General features: G+C 43.0%; 1 protein-coding gene across 1 annotated transcript in view; it reads right to left on the bottom strand.

The window, feature by feature from the left end:
- Window positions 1–20,694, bottom strand: part of ARIH1 (ariadne RBR E3 ubiquitin protein ligase 1) — a 139,133-nt gene that overhangs the window by 68,441 nt on the left and 49,998 nt on the right. Inside the window, exon 2 of the mRNA XM_080669842.1 lies at window positions 7,797–7,864. Within this exon, the coding sequence (XP_080525968.1) occupies window positions 7,797–7,864 (68 nt within the window). The remainder of the gene's footprint in view (window positions 1–7,796; window positions 7,865–20,694) is intronic.

Raw genomic sequence — 20,694 nt, forward strand, 5'->3', positions numbered from 1 at the left:
CAAACATATCCTCCTCTGACCACAATGCTTTGAAATTAGACATAAATTGCATCAAGTAAGTAAAAAACAAGCCCCACAAATACGTGGAGATTAAACAACACAGCACTAAAAAGTGACTGGGTTAAAGAAATAAAAGGTGAATCTTATCAAAACTTCTGGGATGGCCCTCACTGGTTTGGCTTAGTTGTTAGAGCATCGGCCCGCAGACCAAAGGGTCTGGATTCAATTCCTGGTCAAGGGCATGTACCTTGGTTGCAGGCCCAATCCCAGACCGGGTTGGGGCATGTGCATGAAGCAACCAATTGATGTGTCCCTCATATCGATGTCTCTCCCCTCTCTCTAAAAGTCAATGGGAAAAATATCCTTAGGTGAGGATTAACAACAACAACAACAAAAACCCCAGGAAACAACAACAAAAATTTCTGGGACAAGCCTATCTCCAGAAACAAGAAAAACCTCAAGTAAACAACCTAACATTACATCCTGTGTTTGCATTTCTGGCATCTTATCTTTATTTCAGTTCTCATATTATACTTCAGTAGTATGAAACTTTTAAAGTGGTCATCAAATTCATTTTTGTGTCACCTCAACTTCAGAAGTGGTTCCTTTGTCCAACACGGAACTTCTGTGGATTTTCAATGTAGGGATCATCTTTGAAATTTTACTGTCACGTATTTCTTATTAAGGTCCTTTTTCATAATTGTCTTTCAAAATCCAATTCAAGCTTTACTTCTAAGATGGCTTTTCATATTTCTCAAGAAAGGTAGTCACTCACTTCTTTGCATGTTTTTATTTATTTTTACAGAGAGGAAGTGACAGGGACAGATATGTGTGTGTAATTGTTCAGCAACAAAAAAATAAACTAGAGCTATACATGATTACATAGATGAAAGGACAGATTAAAAAAAAACAACCTATCTTCTATAGGTTTTGATACCAAAATCTGGCAAGCATTACACACAAAAAAAAGAAAACTACAGATCAATTTCTATGATTAACACAGATGCAAAAATCCTAAACAAAATACTAGCAGACCAAATACAACCAACATTAAAAAAATAATACACAACGATCAAGTGGAGTTCATACCAGGGGCAGAAGGATGGTTTAACCCAGTGGTCGGCAAACTCATTAGTCAAAAGAGCCAAATATCAACAGTACGACTGAAATTTCTTCTGAGAGCCAAAATTTTTAAACTTAAACTTCTTCTAATGCCACTTCTTCAAAATAGACTCGCCCAGACCATGGTATTTTGTGGAAGAGCCACACTCAAGGGGCCAAAGAGCCGCATGTGACTTGCAAGCCGCAGTTTGCCGACCACTGGTTTAACCTAAGCAAAATGATCTGCATAATACACCACATTAACAAAACAAAGGATAAAAACTGTATGATCTTATCAGTAGATGCAAAAAAAGCATTTCATAAGATACAACATCCACTTAAGATTAAAACACTCAATAAAATGGGTATAGAAGAAAAGTACCTCAATATAATAAAGGCAATAAATAACAAACCCTCAGCTAATATCATACTCAATGGTGAAAAACGGAAAGCTTTTCCTTTAAAATTAGGAACAAGACAAGGATACGCGCTCTCTCACCACCCTTATTCAACACTAGAGGCCTGGTGCACAAAATTAGTGCACTGGGGGAGAGGAGGTGTCCTCAGCCCGGCCTGTGCCCTCTCGCAGTCCGGGACCCCTCGCTCCTTACTGCCCACCTGCAGCGGAGGTGGGAGAGGCTTCCGCCACTGCAGCTGCACTTGCCAGCCGTGAGCCCAGCATCTGGCTGAGTGGCGCTCCCCCTGAAGGAGCGCACTGACCACCAGGGGGCAGCTCCTGCGTTGAGCGTCTGCCATAGCGACTGGTCATTCCACCGTTTGGTCGATTTGCATATTAGGGTAGTTCTAGAAGTCCTAGTTAGAGCAACGAGGCAAGAGATTGAAATAAAAGGCATCCAAATTAGAAAGGACTAAGTAGAAGTGTTACTTTTTGCAGATGACATGATTCTGAATATAGAAAGCTCTAAAAACTCCACTAAAAAAACTATTACAAACAATAAACAAATATAGTAAAGTTGTAGGATACAAAATCAATGTACAAAAATCCACTGCTTTTCCTATATACTAACAATACAATTTAAGAAATACAAATGAAAAAACAGAAACCCAAACCAATTTCTTTTGCAATTGCTACCAAAAGAATAAAATACCTGGGAATAAACTTAGCAAAGGACGTGAAGGATCTATATACTGAAAACTAAAAAGAACTTTATTATTCAAGACTGAAGAAGACACAATGAAATGGAAAGACAGTCTGTGTTCATGGATTAGAAGAATCAACAAAGTTAAAATGGCCATATTACCTGAAGCAATATACAGATTTAATGCAATCTCCATCAAAATCTGAATGTCATATTTTAAAAATAGAACAAAATAGATTTATATGGAACCACAAAAGACCGCAAATATTCAAAGCAATCCTGAGAAAAAAGAATGAAGCCAGAAGTATCAAACTACCAGACTTCAAATTATACTATAGAGTTACGATAATCAAAACAGCATGGTATTGACAGAAAAACAGACACAAAGACCAATGGAAAAGAACTAAGCCCAGATATAAAAACAATAATTTTTAAGAAAGGAGCCAAAAATATACAATGGAGAAAGAAAGCCTCTTCAATAAATGGTGCCGGGAAAATAGGAAAGCCACATGCAATGAATGAAACTATAGTTTGTCCCCATATGCAAAAATTAGTTCAAAATGGATCAAAGACCTAAATATCAGATCTGAAACAATAAATTGCATAGAAGAAAATACAAGCAATAAATTTATGGACCTTGGTTATAGAGAACATTTTATGAATTTGACCCCAAATAAAAGGGAAGTAAAGGCAAAAGTAAGTGAATGGGACTACATCAAACTAAAAAGCTTCTATACAAGCTAAAGAAACCAAGAAAACAAAAAGGCAACCAACCAAATAAGAAATATTTTCAAACAACAGCTCCAACAAGGGGTTAATATCCAAATATATAAAGAATCATACAATTCAACACGAAACAATCCAATTAAAAAATGGGCAGAGGACCTGAACAGACACTTCTCCCAAGAAGACATACAGAGAGATTCCAAAATGTCGGTGGAGTAAGTGGAAACTCACAGACATGCTCCCTAGGACCAAACTGGAATTACAACTAAAATACAGAAAACCATCCTGAATAATCAACTGAAGACTAGCTGGAGAGAACTCTAATAACCAAGGACAGAAAGTGGAGACCACACAGAGACTGAATCAGGAATCTTCCCTCTGTCTCTTAATAAATTCGATATCATAATTAAAAAAAAAAGATGACATTAAATGGCCAACAGATTTATTTAAAAATTTTCAATTTCACCTGTTAGTATGGCTATTATTAATAAGACAGGTAATAACAAGTGTTGAAGGGATTGTGGAAAAAAAGGAACTCTCATTCACTGCTCATGGGAATGTAAACTGGCACAGCCACTATGGGAAGCAGTATGGCGGGTCCTTAAAATATTAAGAATAGAGTTACCATATAGTAACTAGCTATCCCTCTTCTGGGTACCAACCCGAAAAACTCAAAAACATTTATTCACAAAGATATATGCACCTTTATGTTCATTGCAGCATTATTCTCAGTAGTAAAGATAAGGAAATAACTGATGTGTCCCTCGATAGAGGATAGGATAAAGAAGACTTTATTTACACACACACACACACACACACACACACACGCACACGCACACGCACACACGCACTCTAGAGGCCCGGTGCACAAAATTCGTGCATGGGGGGGGGAGGGGGCGGGGTGTTCCTCAGCCCAGCCTGCACCCTCTCCAATCTGGGACCCCTCGAGGGATGTCCGACTGCCCGTTTAAGCCCGATCCCAGTAGGATTGGGCCTAAACAGGCAGTCGGACATCCCTCTCACAATCCAGGAATGCTGGCTCCCAACTGCTCACCTGCCTGCCTTCCTGATTGCCCCTAACCCCTGCTGCCTGCCAGCCTGATCCCCCGCTAACCACTCCCCTGCCAGCCTGATCGATGCCTAACTGCTCCCCTGCCAGCCTGATTGCCCTAACTGCCTTCCCCTGCAGGCCTGGTCACCCCTAACTGCCCGCCCCTGCAGGCCTGGTCGCCCCGCAACTGCTCTCCCCTGCAGGCCTGGGTCCCCCCCAACTGCCCTTCCCTGCAGGTCTGGTCACCCCCAACTTTCCTCCTCTGCTGGCCTGGTCACCCCTAACTGCCCTCCCCTGCAGGCTTGATCGCCCCCAACTGTCCTCCCTTGCAGGCCTGGTCCCTCCCAACTGCCCTCCCCTGCTGGCCATCTTGTGGTGACCATCTTGTGTCCACATGGGGGCAGCCATCTTGTGTGTTGGAGTGATGGTCAATTTGCATATTACTCTATTATTAGATAGGACATATGTATGTATGTAATGGAATACTACTCAGCCATAAGAAAAAAATGCAATACTGCCATTTACAACAACATGAATGGACCTTAAGAATATTACGCTAAGCAAAATAAGTCAGTCAGATAATGCCAAGAAGCATATGATTTCACTCATATGTGGGATATGAAACTCACAGGGATAGACAACAGTATGGTGGTTACCAGAGGAAAAGAGATAGGGGCATAGGGAAGGGTAAAGGGGGCCAAATATGGTGACAGATTATTTGACTTTGGGTGGTAGGCACACAATACAATACACAGATCATGTGTCATAGAAATGTACACTTGACCAATGTACAACTTAACCAATGTTGCCCTAATAAAATTAAAAAAGAAAAAAAATTAGGAGACTTGGAAATGAGATCCAGAAGTTTCAACATATGAATAACAGGAATTCCTGAAAGCATTAAGAGAATGGAGAGAAGGTATTATTGAAGAAAGAACGGCTAAGAATTTCCCCAAATCAAAAACATGAGTATGAAGAGTTTAAGGGCCAAAACGGTGTGTTTTCAAAACTCACCCCCAAATCTCAAAATATTTCTCTTTAGAGCACATGAATAGTTATCACATATGAAACTTGATTTAAATGACTAGAATATGAAAGGTAAATTTGGAGAAAACAGTGGACTGCAATAAACAAATTAGGGCAAAGAGTTAAACATATTGAGTAAAAATACTTAACATCAAAAGGAAATTTCAAATATCAATGTATCAAGCTGAGAGGAGAAAAGGAAAGGACAGAGAAGAAAAGTATGCTACAATTTTTATCTTGTGCAAGGCATGGATATAAATACTGTAATTAAAACAAACTTAATAGGCTTGGGGTTTTTTTTGTTAATCTTCACCCGAGGATATTTTTTCCCACTGATTTTTAGACAGAGTGGAAGGGAGGGAGAGGGTGTTGGATGGGGGAAAGGGATGGGTGAGGGTTTAGGAAAGGGGCAGGAGAAGGGAGTAGGGTGGAAGGGGAGAGGGAGCAGGAGCACTAGCTAGAGAGATCAGCAGAGAGATTAATTCTTTGCTTCCGTTTCTTTGCTTTTCGCACATGTCCTGGGGCCAGGGATCTAACGGGTGACCCTAGCAGTGGAGGAACTAATGCTCTAACCACTGAACCACACCAACCAAGGCCATACTTATAGTTTTAAGTATGCATATACGAATTTTAAGGATGGCTACTGAAATATATAACTTTAAAATTATTTGGGGCGGGGGAGAGGGTGAAAACTTGATCAAGGCAACAAAATAACCAAAGACATGGTAAATATAAAGCACAACTTACTAAGGCAGTAGTAATCCTATATAATAAAAAAGTGATATGCAAATAGACTGAATGGCAGAACAACCGAACCAAAGCATAATATGCTAATGATATGCTAAGTATGCCCAGCCACTTGCTATGATGTGCACTGACCACCAGGGGGTAGACAGTTGACCAGTCGCTATGACATGCACTGATCACCAAGGGGCAGATGCTCCAACCGGTAGGTTAGCTTGCTGCTGGGGTCCGGCAGATCGGGACTGAGCGAGATGAGCTGGACATGCCCTGGATCCCTCCCCGGCCTGATGGTGCACCGGTGGGGTCCCTCCCTCAGCCTGACCTGTGCCCTCTCGCAATCTGGCACCCCTCAGGGAACGTTGAAGAGCCAGTTTCAGCCCGATCCCGCAGGCTACACCCCTTGTGGAGGGGGGAGGGGGGCCTGCGCAAGATGTAGGGCTCATGGCTGGTGAGCACTGCTGCGGCAATGCAAGCCTCTCCTGGTCGAGATTGATTGGGTGCGAGCCCGCGGCAGGCACAGTGGGGACAAGATGAGCAGGAGCAGCAGGTAGGAGCTGCAGGTGGCATTGGACTGTGGGTTTCGCCACGATCCCTGCAGGCCACCCAGAGGGACCCCACCCATGCATGAATTTCATGCACCGGGCCTCTAGTCATAAAATAAAATGTAACAGTGGTAATATTAGACAACACAGGATACTCATTAAAAGAGACAAAAACAGTACATATTGATTTTAAAAACACTACTTATTTGGAAAAATGCATTAAAAGAAACAAACTGTAAATAAGTCTAGTTCACTAAAAGCATATCAGATGTAAACAAGAAAACTCCTTTTCCTAATAAAGGTGCCATAAAACAAGCCTGAGAATAAATGTTACCAATTTAAGAAATATCACTGACTTCAAAAAAGATGGTGAGATGCATGGGGGAACAAAAACAAACAGAAAAATAACAAGAAAAAACTAGTCAAGGAGCATTTCATTCTTCATGAATCGTGGGAAAGATGTATAATTTGTGTTTAAGAACATAAGCATAGGAGTCCAACAAACTTGAGTCTGAGTGCTAACTCCTTGTGTTACAAAACTGAAGTAAATATATTATTAAATTCTAAGTCTTAGTTTCTGCATCAATTAAGTATAATAGTTTTTTAGCCCCATAAAGCTATCAAGATGATAAAATGAAATGTTTGGCACAGAGGGTTCAATAATTGACAGATATTATTGTCACTATTAAATTGTAGTTGGGGACAAGGTGTGAGAAATGATGTAATATTCTTGGTACTATCTAATGTGTTTTAAAAAGTGCTTTCAATTTTCAAATCACAGGGGAAATATTTTTATTTATTTTTCACAATATTTGGGTTCTCAGTTCCCAATAACTAGTTGTAATTTTTTATTAAGATTAGGATTACTAATTTTAGACTGAGAATAAAGGCTGAGAGAATAAGTGCTCCAAATGTCCAATCTAAGGAAGAGAAAAAGATTGAGAATGGCATCAGTATTGTCATTTTCCAGTTCCTTTTAGAACTAGAAACATTTTCTGAGAGAAGATATTTTTTTAAATTTCCTATGGAATATAATCTTGCATTGAAACCAGAAAATCAGTTCAATTAGCCATTTTGGTGGCCAGGATACCAAGAGCAACTTCTTTATTTTCTTTTTACTGAATAAATGTCATTAATATGCCTAACATGGATTTAAAGGTTTATGGGCAAGAAATTTTAAGTAATTTAAAGATCTTATGCATTTTTGAAAACCTACTTTTACTTCTCGATACTAAAAAGGAAATATATGGAGGAGATACTGAAGCAGAATCCCCCACTTAACCTCCAAAATAAAATAAGAAACATTCATCCCGAGTTCCCTTAAACACTAAATTTATTGCAAAATTATGGATGGGGAATATAAGAGATTAAACCAGATACTGCTTGCATATTGGTTTGTTCACACACTGGTATATAAATACAACTCCTTACATGCTTCTTGTAAATTCTGTTCAATAGGTTTTCTGTGTTAGTTGTAAGTTCAAAGCTGACATGATAGTTCCTTACCTTTCCATTAGCTTCTCTTTATCCCAATTGAAGTGGCTAAGGAGTATTCTTGTGATAGTTGCTGGATTCTAAAGGGGGAAAAAAAGTCCATTTTCAGGTAATAGCACTTCATTGACATTTAGTGAATTTTTAGGTTGAATTTATAACACTCCACCCAAATTTCCTTTCCTACGATATTTTTTATCCCCTTAAAAAATGATCAAGACTATTTAAAAATAGTAAGCCACACCAATGAGGCAGGTTTCTATAGGATTCTAAAGCATTACTCAAAATAAGCCAAAAAGGAATTAAATGAAAGATTACTGTATTAAGTCAAGCACTAATGAAAATTAACATTTTTTTGCAATTAAGAGTTAACATCTGCCACATCAGCACACTATTAATCAATAAAATTTCTAACTTCTTATGTATTGAATAGTTCAAATGATTATAAACCGTTTTAAATCAGAAGGTCCTTCAAAGACATTTAATGAAAAAATAAAAACAAAAATCTGTACTGTGTAATAATTTATAGAGTATAAAATAGGTTGGTATTTCATTTCCAGAAGAAAAGGCTAATGCCATGAAATAAAAACTCTACTGCCCTATCACAATGCTGTTACAAATTTTTCCATTTCCCATGAAACTAGTGAGCTTACTATCTGGGCACAGAATTTTGACTTAAAATGCAATAGGGCCTAAAAGATGAGAAAAGCCTGACTGGCCTGAAGATACTAGAGCTAATTACAATACCAGAATCCGCTTATTTGTATTTCACATATAATTTTATTATATCAAATAGCATTTCAAAAAAGGTTTCTGTGCATAAAACTACTTTTATTTCACCATAGTTGGACTACAATATTAGTTAAGTACTGATTCAGTTAAAAAGTAACCCTATATAAAAATCATGTCATAATACTGACAGACTCATAGAGAGCTGGCTGACAGCTGGAGGAAGGGGCAGGGGGAAGGATTGAGTCAAAAAGAGAAAGAACTCATGGACACGGACAACAGTGTGGTGATTGGGAGGAGGTGGGTGGAGGTGGAGAAGGGCATAGGGAGGATAAATTGTAATGGAAAAAAAGGATATAAAATAAAGGGGAAAAAATCATGTCACGAAATAAATCTCTACTCATTATTCTCAACAATACCATCTGTCACAGAAAAAATAGACTTATTCCCCCCAAAGCAAAAGATGCAAAGGAGGTAACTCCCATCCACCCATCACTCCAGGCACATCGTATATAATAAAAGCCTAATATGCTAAGTGTCCAGTTGACTGGTCGGCCATTCAACCAATCAAAGCCTAATATGCTAACGATATGCTAAGGTTGCTCAACTGCTCGCTATAACGTGCAGTGACCAGCAGGGGGCAGATGCTCCAACTGGTAGGTTAGCTTGCTGCTGGGGTCCAGCCAATTGGAACTGAGCGAATCGGGCCGGACATGCCCTGGACCCGATCATGCACCGGTGGGGTCCCTCAGCCTTGCCTGCGCCTTCTCACAATCTGGGACCCCTCGGGGGATGTCAGAGAGCTGGTTTTGGCCCGATCCGGCAGGCCAGACTGAGGGAACCCACTGGTGCACTAATTCGTGCACCGGGCCTCTAGCCTATGTAGTAAAAGCCTAAGCGACTATTACGGCGTAACAAACAGAACCCACTTGCTATGATGTGCACTGACCACCAGGAGGTAGAGGCTCAACGCAGGAGCTACCCCCTGGTGGTCAGTGTGCTCCCACAGGGGGAGTGCTGCTCAACCAGAAGCCGGGCTCATGGCTGGCGAGTGCAGCTGCCAAGGTGTCAGGAGCCTCTCCTGACGCCGCGGCAGCAGGCGCAGCAGGTTGGGATGAGTGCAAGCAGTGCCTGGCCCCAATTCAGGCTCCTCTCTGGCCACCTGCCGCTTGGCACACTTGTACATCCCCCAAGGAGTCCTAGACTGCAAGAGGGCGCAGGCCGGGCTGAGGGATGCCCCCACCCACCAAGTGCATGAATTTCGTGCACCAGGCCTCTACTTTACATTATAATCTATCTAGTACTCCTTACTTCTAGGACCCAGACTTCATTAAGAATCCTTCTTTGCCCTGCAGGTGTGGCTCAATGGTTGAGCACTGACCCATGAACCAGGAGGTCACCGGTTGGATTCCTAGTCAGGGCACAAGCCTGGACTGTAAGCTCGATTCTCACTAGGGAGCGTGCAGGAGGCGGCTTATCGATGTTTTTCATGGATGTTTCTTTCTCCCTCTCCCTTCCTCTCTCTTTAAAAATCAATAAAAACATAAAATGCTTCTTTAACACAGCACTCTAATAGACACAGCCAATCTACAGAGCTATTTAATATGTGAAAAGAAACCTACTAACTAATCCTCAATTATAATGTATTTATTTGCACAGCATATTTAAACTTTGTCATGTGCCCAGCTTTTTCTTAGAAATGTGATTTAACATTTAAAAAAATGACAAATTCTAAGTTTGGTAACAGGTTTTCACAATAGGATTTGCCTACAATTTAAATACAGTTACTAACTTAGATTTAGTCATATATAAAATAAGGGCAACAAGTCTATCAATTGCCAAAGAGAAACAAAAGGAGTTTCTGAGGGACTGAAAAAAATTCTACTTTTGTTGTTGTTAATCCTTACTCGAGAATATATTTTCCATTGATTTTCTTTAATTAAAAAATTTTTAAAATCCTCACCGCCCTAGCCGTTTTGGCTCAATGCATCAGCCTGCGGACTGGAGGGTCCCAGGTTCAATTCCGGTCAAGGGCACATGCCCATGTTGCAGGCTCCATCCCCAGTAGGGGGCATGCAGGAGGCAGCCAATTAATGATTCTCTCTCATCATTTATGTTTTTATCTCCCTCTCCCTTCCTCTCTGAAATCAATCTTCTATATAATAAAGAGGTAATATGCAAATTGGTCCAATAGTAACAACCTATTTGTATATTTAAAGACCAGCAGGAGGCTGCGCGTGCAGCAGGGGGACTTGCGTGAGGCTCGCTTTCCTGCCCCTGGAGTCCTCTTTTTCTCCTGGATGCACGCGCCCGACAAACACCCCCGTGACACCGCACCCCATCCAAGAGCACTCAGGTGGGGGGGGGGGGGGAGGCCGAGGGGCGATACCTGCACGGCAAAAGGCCGGTTCTTGGGGCACGGTCGGCAGATGCCAACCTGGGGGTGTGCGCATCGGTGGTGACCCCCGGGAGGGGTCACACACGCAAATCGAGAGGGTGTGGACCCAACATGAAGGAAGGGCCCAGTTGTGACAACGGAGAGTGGCCCGCAAGGGAAGGCACCAGACTTGGATAGGCCACTGGGTAAACAACGCGGGGAGATCCCATTGCCACAGACACACAGGTCGATCCTCCCAAGCGCACAACCTCGAAGCCTCCTCCCGCTGCGTGGACACGGCCCCACCACCGTGGAGACCACAGGCAACCCTTAAACCATAGGGAAGCCGCTGCGGCTTTCTCCAGCCATCCATCCATTAATCTGCCCAGTCTGACCCGGATGGTGGCTCGCATCCTGGGCAGAACACTCCCCAAGGAAAAGCTGGGCCCCTCCCGTGCCTGCACAAGCACGCCTGTCGCCTATGAATTCCGGAGGGGAGCAGACGGAGAGCCACTTGAGGAGTGGGAGCAGGCACGTGGGGGGGGTGGGGGGGGGACGGGAAAGGCCTTGCGTCCCTCCCCACTTCGGCACTCAAAGGGAGAAAATCCTTACGCGCACACGAATGCACATACGTGCCCATGTAACGCAGCAGTCCCTGCGATGGACGCCGGCACGGCCGGCTGGACCCTACCCCAACTCGGAGGGGGGAGGCATGGGCCACAGTAGACAAGACACAGCTGTGTTGTCGCTTGACCCCTCAAAGCCAGTGCGAGAGGAGCCCAAGTGCCCAAACAGAGGCGGCTACAGGTCCCAAAGAGGAAAGCAGTCAGTACTAAGACAGGACCAAAAGCATAGAATTTTTAATTAGCCTGTAAAATGAGTAAAGGAGTGAGGTAGGAGGGGGAGGATGGGGAAAAAGGGAAGAAGGGAGGGAAGAACTTTATAAAGGAGTCAGTAGAGAGCAGAGTTAAAGAAGGAAAGAGGATGTATGAGTGGACTGTAGGAGCTATAATGAAAATCAAGTATAGTTGTGTACTGGGGACAGATTTTAAAAGTAGGAGTCAGAAAAGAAAAAAGATAAATGATAGTCAATAATTAGGCAGGTAGATATTAAAACAGTGGAAGTAAGTAGAGAAGAATGTACGGGAAAGGTCAGATGAGAGAGAAAGAGGGAGGGAAGAAAAGTTTTACAGGGGAGCTGGTAGAGCTTAACAGAATGGGAAGAAGGAAGAAATGGGGGAGGGAGCAAAGCAGGTCCAAGGGAGGAAGTGAAGAAAAAAATTTAGGTGGGAAGGAAGGAAAAGGGGAGGGAGGCCAGGGGTAAAGATAAAGGAAAGAAGAAATGTGGGCATGGAGGGAGGGTAGGAGAAAGATGGGAAGAAGGATGATGGAACAGAAGTAGGAAATAAGGAGGAAAGAAAAGTTTATAAATGATGAGACAGTAAAAAAAAAAAAAAGTGTTACATAAAGGAGAGAAAAATTGCGTGAGAGGGAGAAGCCAATAAGACAGTCAAACACAACTGTGTGTGAAGGGGATAAGATTAAAGAAAAAAAGTTAATAGGGGTGACCAGGCCAGCAGGGGAGGGCAGTTAGGGGGATCAGGCCAGCAGGCAGAGTGGTTAGGGCAGGCAGGCAGTTGAGCAGTTAGGAGCCAGAGGTCCCGGATTGCGAGAGGGATGTCGGACTGCTGGTTTAGGCCCGATCCCTGTGGGACCCCTTGTGGGATCGGGCCTAAACTGGCAGTTGGACCTCCCCCGAGAGTTCCCAGATTGGAGAGGGTACAGGTAGGGCTGAGGGACCACCCCCCACCACCACCACATGCACGAATTTCGTGCACTGGGCCTCTAGTATATATATAAAAAAAGAAAGAAATGTGAATGTTTAAAAAAAGAAAAAAATCCTCACCCAAGGATATGTTTCTATTGATTTTTGCAGAGAGTGGAAGAGGGAGAGACAGAAACATCAATGTGAGAGACACATTGACTGGTTGCCTCCTGCACACGCCCCAACCAAGGCTAGGGAAAAGCATGCAACCGAGGTACATGCCCTTGACCAGAATTGAACCCGAGACTCTTAAATCCATAGGTAGCCCGAGGCTCAATCCACTGAGCCAAGCCAACCAGGGCTTTCCATTGATTTTTAGAGAATGGAAGAGAGGGAGGAAGGGGGAGAGGGGGAAGAGAGAGAGAAACATCGATGTGAGAGACACATCAATTGGTTGTCCCCTGCAAACACTCCCTATCAGTCCCTGGGAATCTAACATTCAACCCAGGTACATGCCCTTGACTAGAAATCCAACCCACAACCCACCCTTCCATGAACAGGACAATGTTCTAACCATTGAGAGACACCAGCTTTTTCTTAGAAATGTGACAATCTGACTTCTTGATCCCGGCCAAGATGGAATAGGGCAATAAGCTCACTTTAGTGTCCCTTTCTTCCACTGATTATAATGAAAATCTGTGGACAAAATACATTTAACAAAGTACTTTGAAAACGAAATAACAGCAAGCAGATTGGAGAGGGAAGTAAATGAAGAACAACTAATAAGGTAGTGGTAAATATCCTGCTTTGTTTTGTTTTCCCATTTATTTCTTGGCTTTGACCCAAGGGTGGGCCAAACAGGGAAACTGTAACAGGCATGATCAGTAAAAATGCAGAGAAATGTGTGTGTGTGTGTGTGTGTGTGTGTGTGTGTGTGTGTGTACAGTATACTAGTAGCCCTGCGCACGAATCCATGCGTCAGTAGCTCTCTGCAGGGCCTGGCCGCAGAATGCTTGCCTTGTTGCCAGGGTGACCACATAAGCGTTCTCCCTCCCCCGCCCTCCCCGGGCCACTCCATGCCCACTGCCCAGAGGCCCTCTGTGGCCAGGGTGGAATGCTTGCCTCGTCGCCACAGCGACGAAGCAAGCATTCCGCCAGACCGCTCACACTGCCCGCTCTCAGCGGCCGACCCCCTAGGACTGGGGGACTCTGGCAGGGCTGAGAGGACTGGGTGCGGCCATCTTCTGGCTATGGGTGCAGCCATCTTTGTGACGGAGTGACAGTTAACTTGCATATTACCCTTTTATTAGATAGGATATATCCAGAAGACAACGGCAAAAGGCTCCTGGAGAATGTGGGAGAATACGTTTTTTCCTTTCTCTTGTCCCCCTCCTCCACCCCCCATACTGAAGCCAGACCAGCCATCAAACTACTCAGCTGCAGAGTGAGCATTGAAAACCAAAAGATAAAACATTGCTCTGAATATAGAAATCAGAAAGAGGCTCCCTGTTGTGAAAAGAGGAGTGTAGAGGCATCCATTCTTTTCTTTTCTTCTCTTCCCACTTCACCCCAAGATATGACAGGCAGGAAACTAAACCTGAGAGAATTCCATGTTTCTGGCTCTAGAAATAAAGAAAAGGGCCCCTGGAGCCAGAGAGTTCAGGGAAAATCACTGAGAGAGACAGAGAAGTAGATTTCTAATTCCGTATTTGAACCAAGTTCTGAGCTGTACATGTGTCAAAACCAGCCAAAGAAGTACAAGAGAGGCTTTCAGAACAGAACTATGACATGAATCACTGCCTAAGTCCTACACAACCCAAATGGGAATGGAAAGGGCAAATTCAACATAACAAAGGCTTTGAAACTGAACAGATAATGGAACCAATGCCTATATAAAGTGAGAAAGAACTTGAACTTATAACCTCACTGGATTGGCTTGTTTATTAAAAGAAATTTAAAAATCCTCACCATTCTCAAAAAGATTTCAACAGGATAGAGAATTTTACAACATAATATTCAAAATGTCCAAGACAGAGTCCCAAATTATCAGACATAGCAAGAACAACTAAAAATCTGATGAAGGGAGATGACAATATATGCTAACCCCTAGATGATGCAGCTGTTAGAATTATCAAAGCTCCTAAAAGCAGCTATTAATAATATGATCTCTTAGGGAAGGGTGAAAACCTTAAAATAAATTTTAAAAATCTTAGGAAAGAAAAAAAATTCTAGACCTAATCGGTTAGGCTCAATGGATAGAGTGTAGGCCTGCAGACCAAAGGGTCCTGGATTCAATTCCGGTCAAGGGCACGTACCTTGGTTGCAGGCTCCTCCCTGGTCCAGGCTCTGGTACGGGCTAATGCTGGAGGCAACCAATCAATGTGTCTCTCTCACATCAATATTTCTGTCTTTCCCTCTCTCTCCAACTCTCTCTAAAAATCAATGGAAAAATATCCTCTGGTGAGGATTTAAAAAAAAGAAAAATTACTTAAAAAAAATCCAAATAGAAATTTTAGAACTAAAAAACACAGGAGTTCATTAAATGGGCTCAATAGTAAAAAGAGATGCCAAAGGAGTCAGTGAACTTAAGAGATATATCAATAGAAATTATCCAATCCTAACAATAGAAAAAAATATATATTTTTTAAAGAACAGTCTTTCAGGACCCTGTGTGATAATTAAATACCTACCAGCCTGGAATTCTATATTCAGTGCAAATACAGGAATGAAGACAAATATATTCTCAGACAAAAGAAAACTAGAAGATCTCATTGCCAGCAGACCTGCTCTAAAGAAAATACTTAAAGAAGTTCTTTAGAAATGATACCAGAGAAAAACTTGGATCTTCAGGAAAGAAGGAAGAACAATAGAATAAATAGGCAAATACCATACACTATTTTTCTCCTCTTAAGTCTTAAAAACATACAGAAAACTGCTAAAACCAAAAATTATAGCATGTCATGGTGAGGGGAATGGTTAAACATACATAGATGCAACAGCCTATATAATAAAAGAGTAATACGCAAATTAACCACCACTCCGCTACACCCACAAGCCACGTCCACCAGCCAATCAGGAGCAAACATGCAAATTAACCCAATCAAGATGTCTGCAGCCACAGAGAGAGCAGGAGGCTTGGGTTTCCCCGGCAATGGAGGAAGCCAGGCTTTCCGCCTGCCCTGGCTTGCCTTGGCCTCTGCTTAAGGCTACAAAGTTTCAATTATAGAAGATAAATAAATCCCAACAAAATGGCGGCAGCCACAGAGCTGGAGAGAGCAGGAGGCTTGAGTTGCCCTCGGCAATGGAGGAAGCCAAGCTTTCTGCACACCCTGGCCTGCCTAGGCCTCCACTCAAGGCTACTAAGTTTCAATTATAGAAGATAAATAATCCCAACAAAAATGGCTACAGCCACGAAGCGAGCAGGAGGCTTGGCTCCGCTCAAGGCTACAAAGTTTCAATTATAGAAGATAAATAAATCCCAGATACCAGGGCCTCCGCTTGGGTCGCCGGGGAGCGTGGCCAGCCTGCAAACCACCACAGGCCCTTCGCCCAGGCTGCTCCATGCCCCAAGGGAACCTCCACCCTGATCCGGGACACCCTTCAGGGCAAACCAGCTGGCCCCCACCCATGCACCAGGCCTCTATCCTATCTAATAAAAGTAATATGCAAATTGACCATCAACCCCAACACACAAGATAGCTGCCCCCATGTGGTCAAAGATGACTGCCCCATGTGGACACAAGATGGCCAGAAGGGGAGGGCAGTTGTGGGTGATTAGGCCAGGAGGGAAGGGCAGTTGGGAGTGACCAGGCCTGCAAGGGAGGGCAGTTGGGGGTGATCAAGCCTGCAGGGGAGGGCAGTTAGGGGTGACCAGACAGGCATAGGAGGGAAGTTGGGGGCGACCGGGCCTGCAGGAAAGGTCAGTTGGGGGGGACCCAGGCCTTCAGGGGAGAGCAATTGGGGGGTATCAGGACTGCAGGGGCGGGCAGTTAGGGGCAAACAGGCTGGCAGTTAGGCATCAATCAGGCTGGCAGGGGAGTGGTTATAGGGGGTGATCAGGCTGGCAGGCAGAAGCAGTTAGGGGCAATCAGGAAGGCAGGCAGGCGAGCAGTTGGGAGCCAGCAGTCCTGGATTGTGAGAGGGATGTCCCATATTGGAGAGGGTGCAGGCTGGGCTGAGGGACACACCCCCTATACACGAATTTCGTGCACTGGGCCTCTAGTATAATATAAAGATGGCAACTATAATATAAAGGGATTGGGAGAAAAATCATTTATATAGTTGTAAGGCTTCTATGTTTTACTCGAAGTGGTAAAATATTAACTTTAAGTAGAATGAGAAGACAAATATTTTATATTATAATCCAAAAGAAAGGACTGCCTTGGTGTGACTCAGTGGTTAGAGTCCTTGCACCAATGAGTCATGGGTTCAATTCCTGGTCAAGGGCACATGCCTGGGTTGCAGTTTTGATCCCAGGCCCCAGTAGAGGCATGTGTGGGAGGCAACCAATCAACACCTCTCTCTCACATTGATGTTTCTCTCTCCCTCTCCCTATCCCACTCTCCCTCTCCCCTGCCTCCCTTCCACTTTCTCTAAAAATCAATGGGAAAAATATCCTGGAATGAGGATTAACAAACAAACAAAACAAAAGGAGAAAAGACAGAGAAAAATAATTAAAAGGCCTAAATCCAATTACATTAAATGTAAATAGTAAAAAAAAATTTTAAAAGACAGATTGATATATAAATATCAAATCATTATGCTGTACACCTGAAAGTAATAGTATTTGTCAAGTATACCTCAATTTTAAAAAAGAAATGAAATGGTGTTAAATAAAAGACAGTGGGTTTTTTTTGTTTTTGTTTTTTTTTTCAAAAAGGCAAAACTGGATGTTGTCCATAACAACCCCTTTTTCAATGTAATGATATACAGAGATTAAAAAGGTCCTTTCACCAAGAAAATATAACAATCTTAAATGTATGTACCTAACAACAAAGCCTAATAGTACAGCAAAAACTGATAAAAATGAAAAAATAGACAAACCCACAATAATATTGGAATTTCAACACTACTCCCTTAGTAAACCAATGGTCAAGACAATTTTGGAAATTAAATCATCTTAAAACAATCCAAAGGAGTTGAGAAGGAAGTCTTGAAGGCAATTAAAAAACATATTGAACTGCAACACATCAAAATTTGTGAGATGTAGCTAACACTAGGGAGTAATTTATTGCATTAAATGGTTAAAAAAGAAACGTCACAAATGCTTTTTTAAAAGGGCAATAATCTAAACCTACAGCAAGCAGAAGAAATAATTAAAGAGAACTCAACAAAACTGAAAACAGAAAAACAAGTCAATAAAACAAAAAACCAGTATTGAAATCAATAGAATTCTAGCAAAGACTAACCAAGATAAAAAAAACCACACAAATGACTAATATAAAAAATTGAAAGAGGGAAATATTAGTACAGACCCTACAGACATTAAAAGAATAAGAGAATACTTACTTACAACTTTATGCTCATTAATTCACAGTTTAGATGAAACAAACCAATTTCCTTAAAGACACCATTAAAATTCACTGAAAAGAAACTGATATCAAACAAATATTCCTATATTTATAAAACAAATCAAATGTGTAGTTTTAAAACCTTTCCACAATGAAAACTCAAGACCCAAATGGTTTCACTGGTAAAGTCTACCAATCATTTAAGGAACAACAACAAAAAATCTCTTCAAAAAAAAGGAAGGTGTGGTGAGAATGCAGGATGTCCGCAGAGCTCCCTCTCACTCCCCCTGCTACCTTCACCCAGGACGCCAGGGATCACGCACTGGGGAAGCCTATGCGCTCAGGTGCCGGGCGCCCAGGAGGAGCATGCCCTGCACCCGCGTGGCCTCTTCTGGGTGAGCTGGGCCACAGCCACCAGGACCGCAGGGGCCGGTTGGGCTCCCTGTGGGTTCACACAGGAGCCGGTCTGCAAGGCCACCTGGCCGGGAGAGAGCGCACTGCCTGCCTGGCTTCCGTGCAGCACCACTGGGCAGCCCAGAGGCCCACACTGCACCCGGCCCGCAGCGTCCAGCAGCGCTTACCACTTCTCTGCGTGGAGACTTGGGCACTGTGACTCAGATGGAGGTGGGGTGCGCAGGCACCGGGGGGCCCAGGTGCTGCCCAGGGCCCAGAGGTCAGCTAGAACCTGCCCTTCCACGCCAGAAGCTCCCATTTTGATCACCACCAGGCCTAGGAACTGCACCCGTGCACTAATTTCATGCACCGGGCCTCTAGAGTGTGAGAGAGAGAGAGAGAGAGAGAGAGAGAGAGAGAGAGAGAGAGAGAGTGTGTGTGTGTGTGTGTGAGATATGTATTTACTGATTTCAGAGAGTAAGGGAGAGGGAGAGAGAAACATCAATGATCAGAGGGAATCATTGATTGGCTGCTTCCTGCACAGCCCCTACTGGGGATTGAGCCCACAACCTGGGCATGTGCCCTGACGAAAATGGAACCATGACCCCCTGGTCCCTAGGTCCATGCTCAGTGACTGAGCTGGACTGGGCTGGAATATATATTTTTAAAACATATCTTGAAACCTAAATAGAAGAAAACAACTCAATTTAAAAAATAAGCAAATGATTTAAAAAGACACTTCACAAAAGAAAATCTACGCAGAGGCATAAAAAATATATGAAAAGATGCTCAAGATCATTAGTTATTCAAGACACAAAACTGAAACAATAATGGTACCATTACATGCCTATTAGAATGTGTGTTGGGGGTGGGGGACAATCTCAAGTGCTACAGAATATGTGGTGTGACTGGAACTCTCTCATATACTACTGGTGATAATGCAAGAGTAGAGCCAATAAGAAAAGGTTTAGCAGTTTCTTACAGTTAAACATATACTTAATACAATTTCAATATCTCACTGTTACTGACCCAAGTGAAATGAAAACTTATGTTCATCCGAACACCTGTAAGAGATTGTTAACAGCTTTATTTGTACTTGACAAAAATCGGAAACAAAACAAACTGTGGTACATATCCCCACAATGGAAAACTACTCAGCAACAAAAAGAAGTATCCTATATAATGAAAGCCTAATATGCAAATTGTCCCCTCGACCAGGAGTTTGACCAGGGGGCGAGGCCAGCCAGCCAACCGCAGGAAGGGAGGCCCCGGCCAGCTGCAGGCAACTGCCAGGGGAAGGGAGGCCACAGCCGGCTGCAGCTAGGGACTCTACCCGTGCACGAATTTCGTGCATTGGGCCTCTAGTCTATATATATATGGCTAATATGCAAAGTGTCCCCTTGGGAGTTTGACTAGGAGACCGGGAGTTCAAGCGCTCGCTATGACGTGTGCTGACCACCAGGGGCGGTGTGGAACATGGCAGGTGACCAGTGGCGAAGGAGGAGGTGGGGACTCTGATTGGCCCTGATCGCTGGCCAGGTTTAGGTAACCTACCTGTGCATGAATTTCGTGCGCTGGGCCTGTAGTTGATATATACAATAAGAATAATCTCAAATGCAAATTTTCAGTGAAAGCAGCCAGACTCAAAAGGCTACATATTGTATGATTCCATTTATGTGACATGGTGAAAAAGGCAAACTATAGGAATGGCAACAGATGTCTGGTTTCCAGGGATTAAGGGTGGGGGATGGTTTAAACCAGTGGTTGGCAAACTCATTAGTCAACAGAGGCAAATATCAACAGTACAATGACTGAAATTTCTTTTGAGAGCCAAATTTTTTAAACTTAAACTTCTTTTAACGCCACTTCTTCAAAATAGACTCGCCCAGGCTGTGGTATTTTGTGGAAGAGCCACACTCAAGGGGCCAAACAGCCGCATGTGGCTCGCGAGCCACAGTTTGCTGACCACGGGAGCAAACCAAGTACAAAGAGGGAATTATATAGGTGGTGATGATGGAACTGTTCTGATTGTGATGGTGGTGGTTATACAATTCTAGGCATTTGTCAAAATTCATGGAAGTATAGATCCAAAAGTATAAATTTTATATTGAATATAAATTAAAATATAAATTTAAAATA

The sequence above is a fragment of the Plecotus auritus genome, assembly GCF_963455305.1.
Source record: "Plecotus auritus genome assembly, chromosome: 1".
Classification (NCBI taxonomy): domain Eukaryota; kingdom Metazoa; phylum Chordata; class Mammalia; order Chiroptera; family Vespertilionidae; genus Plecotus; species Plecotus auritus.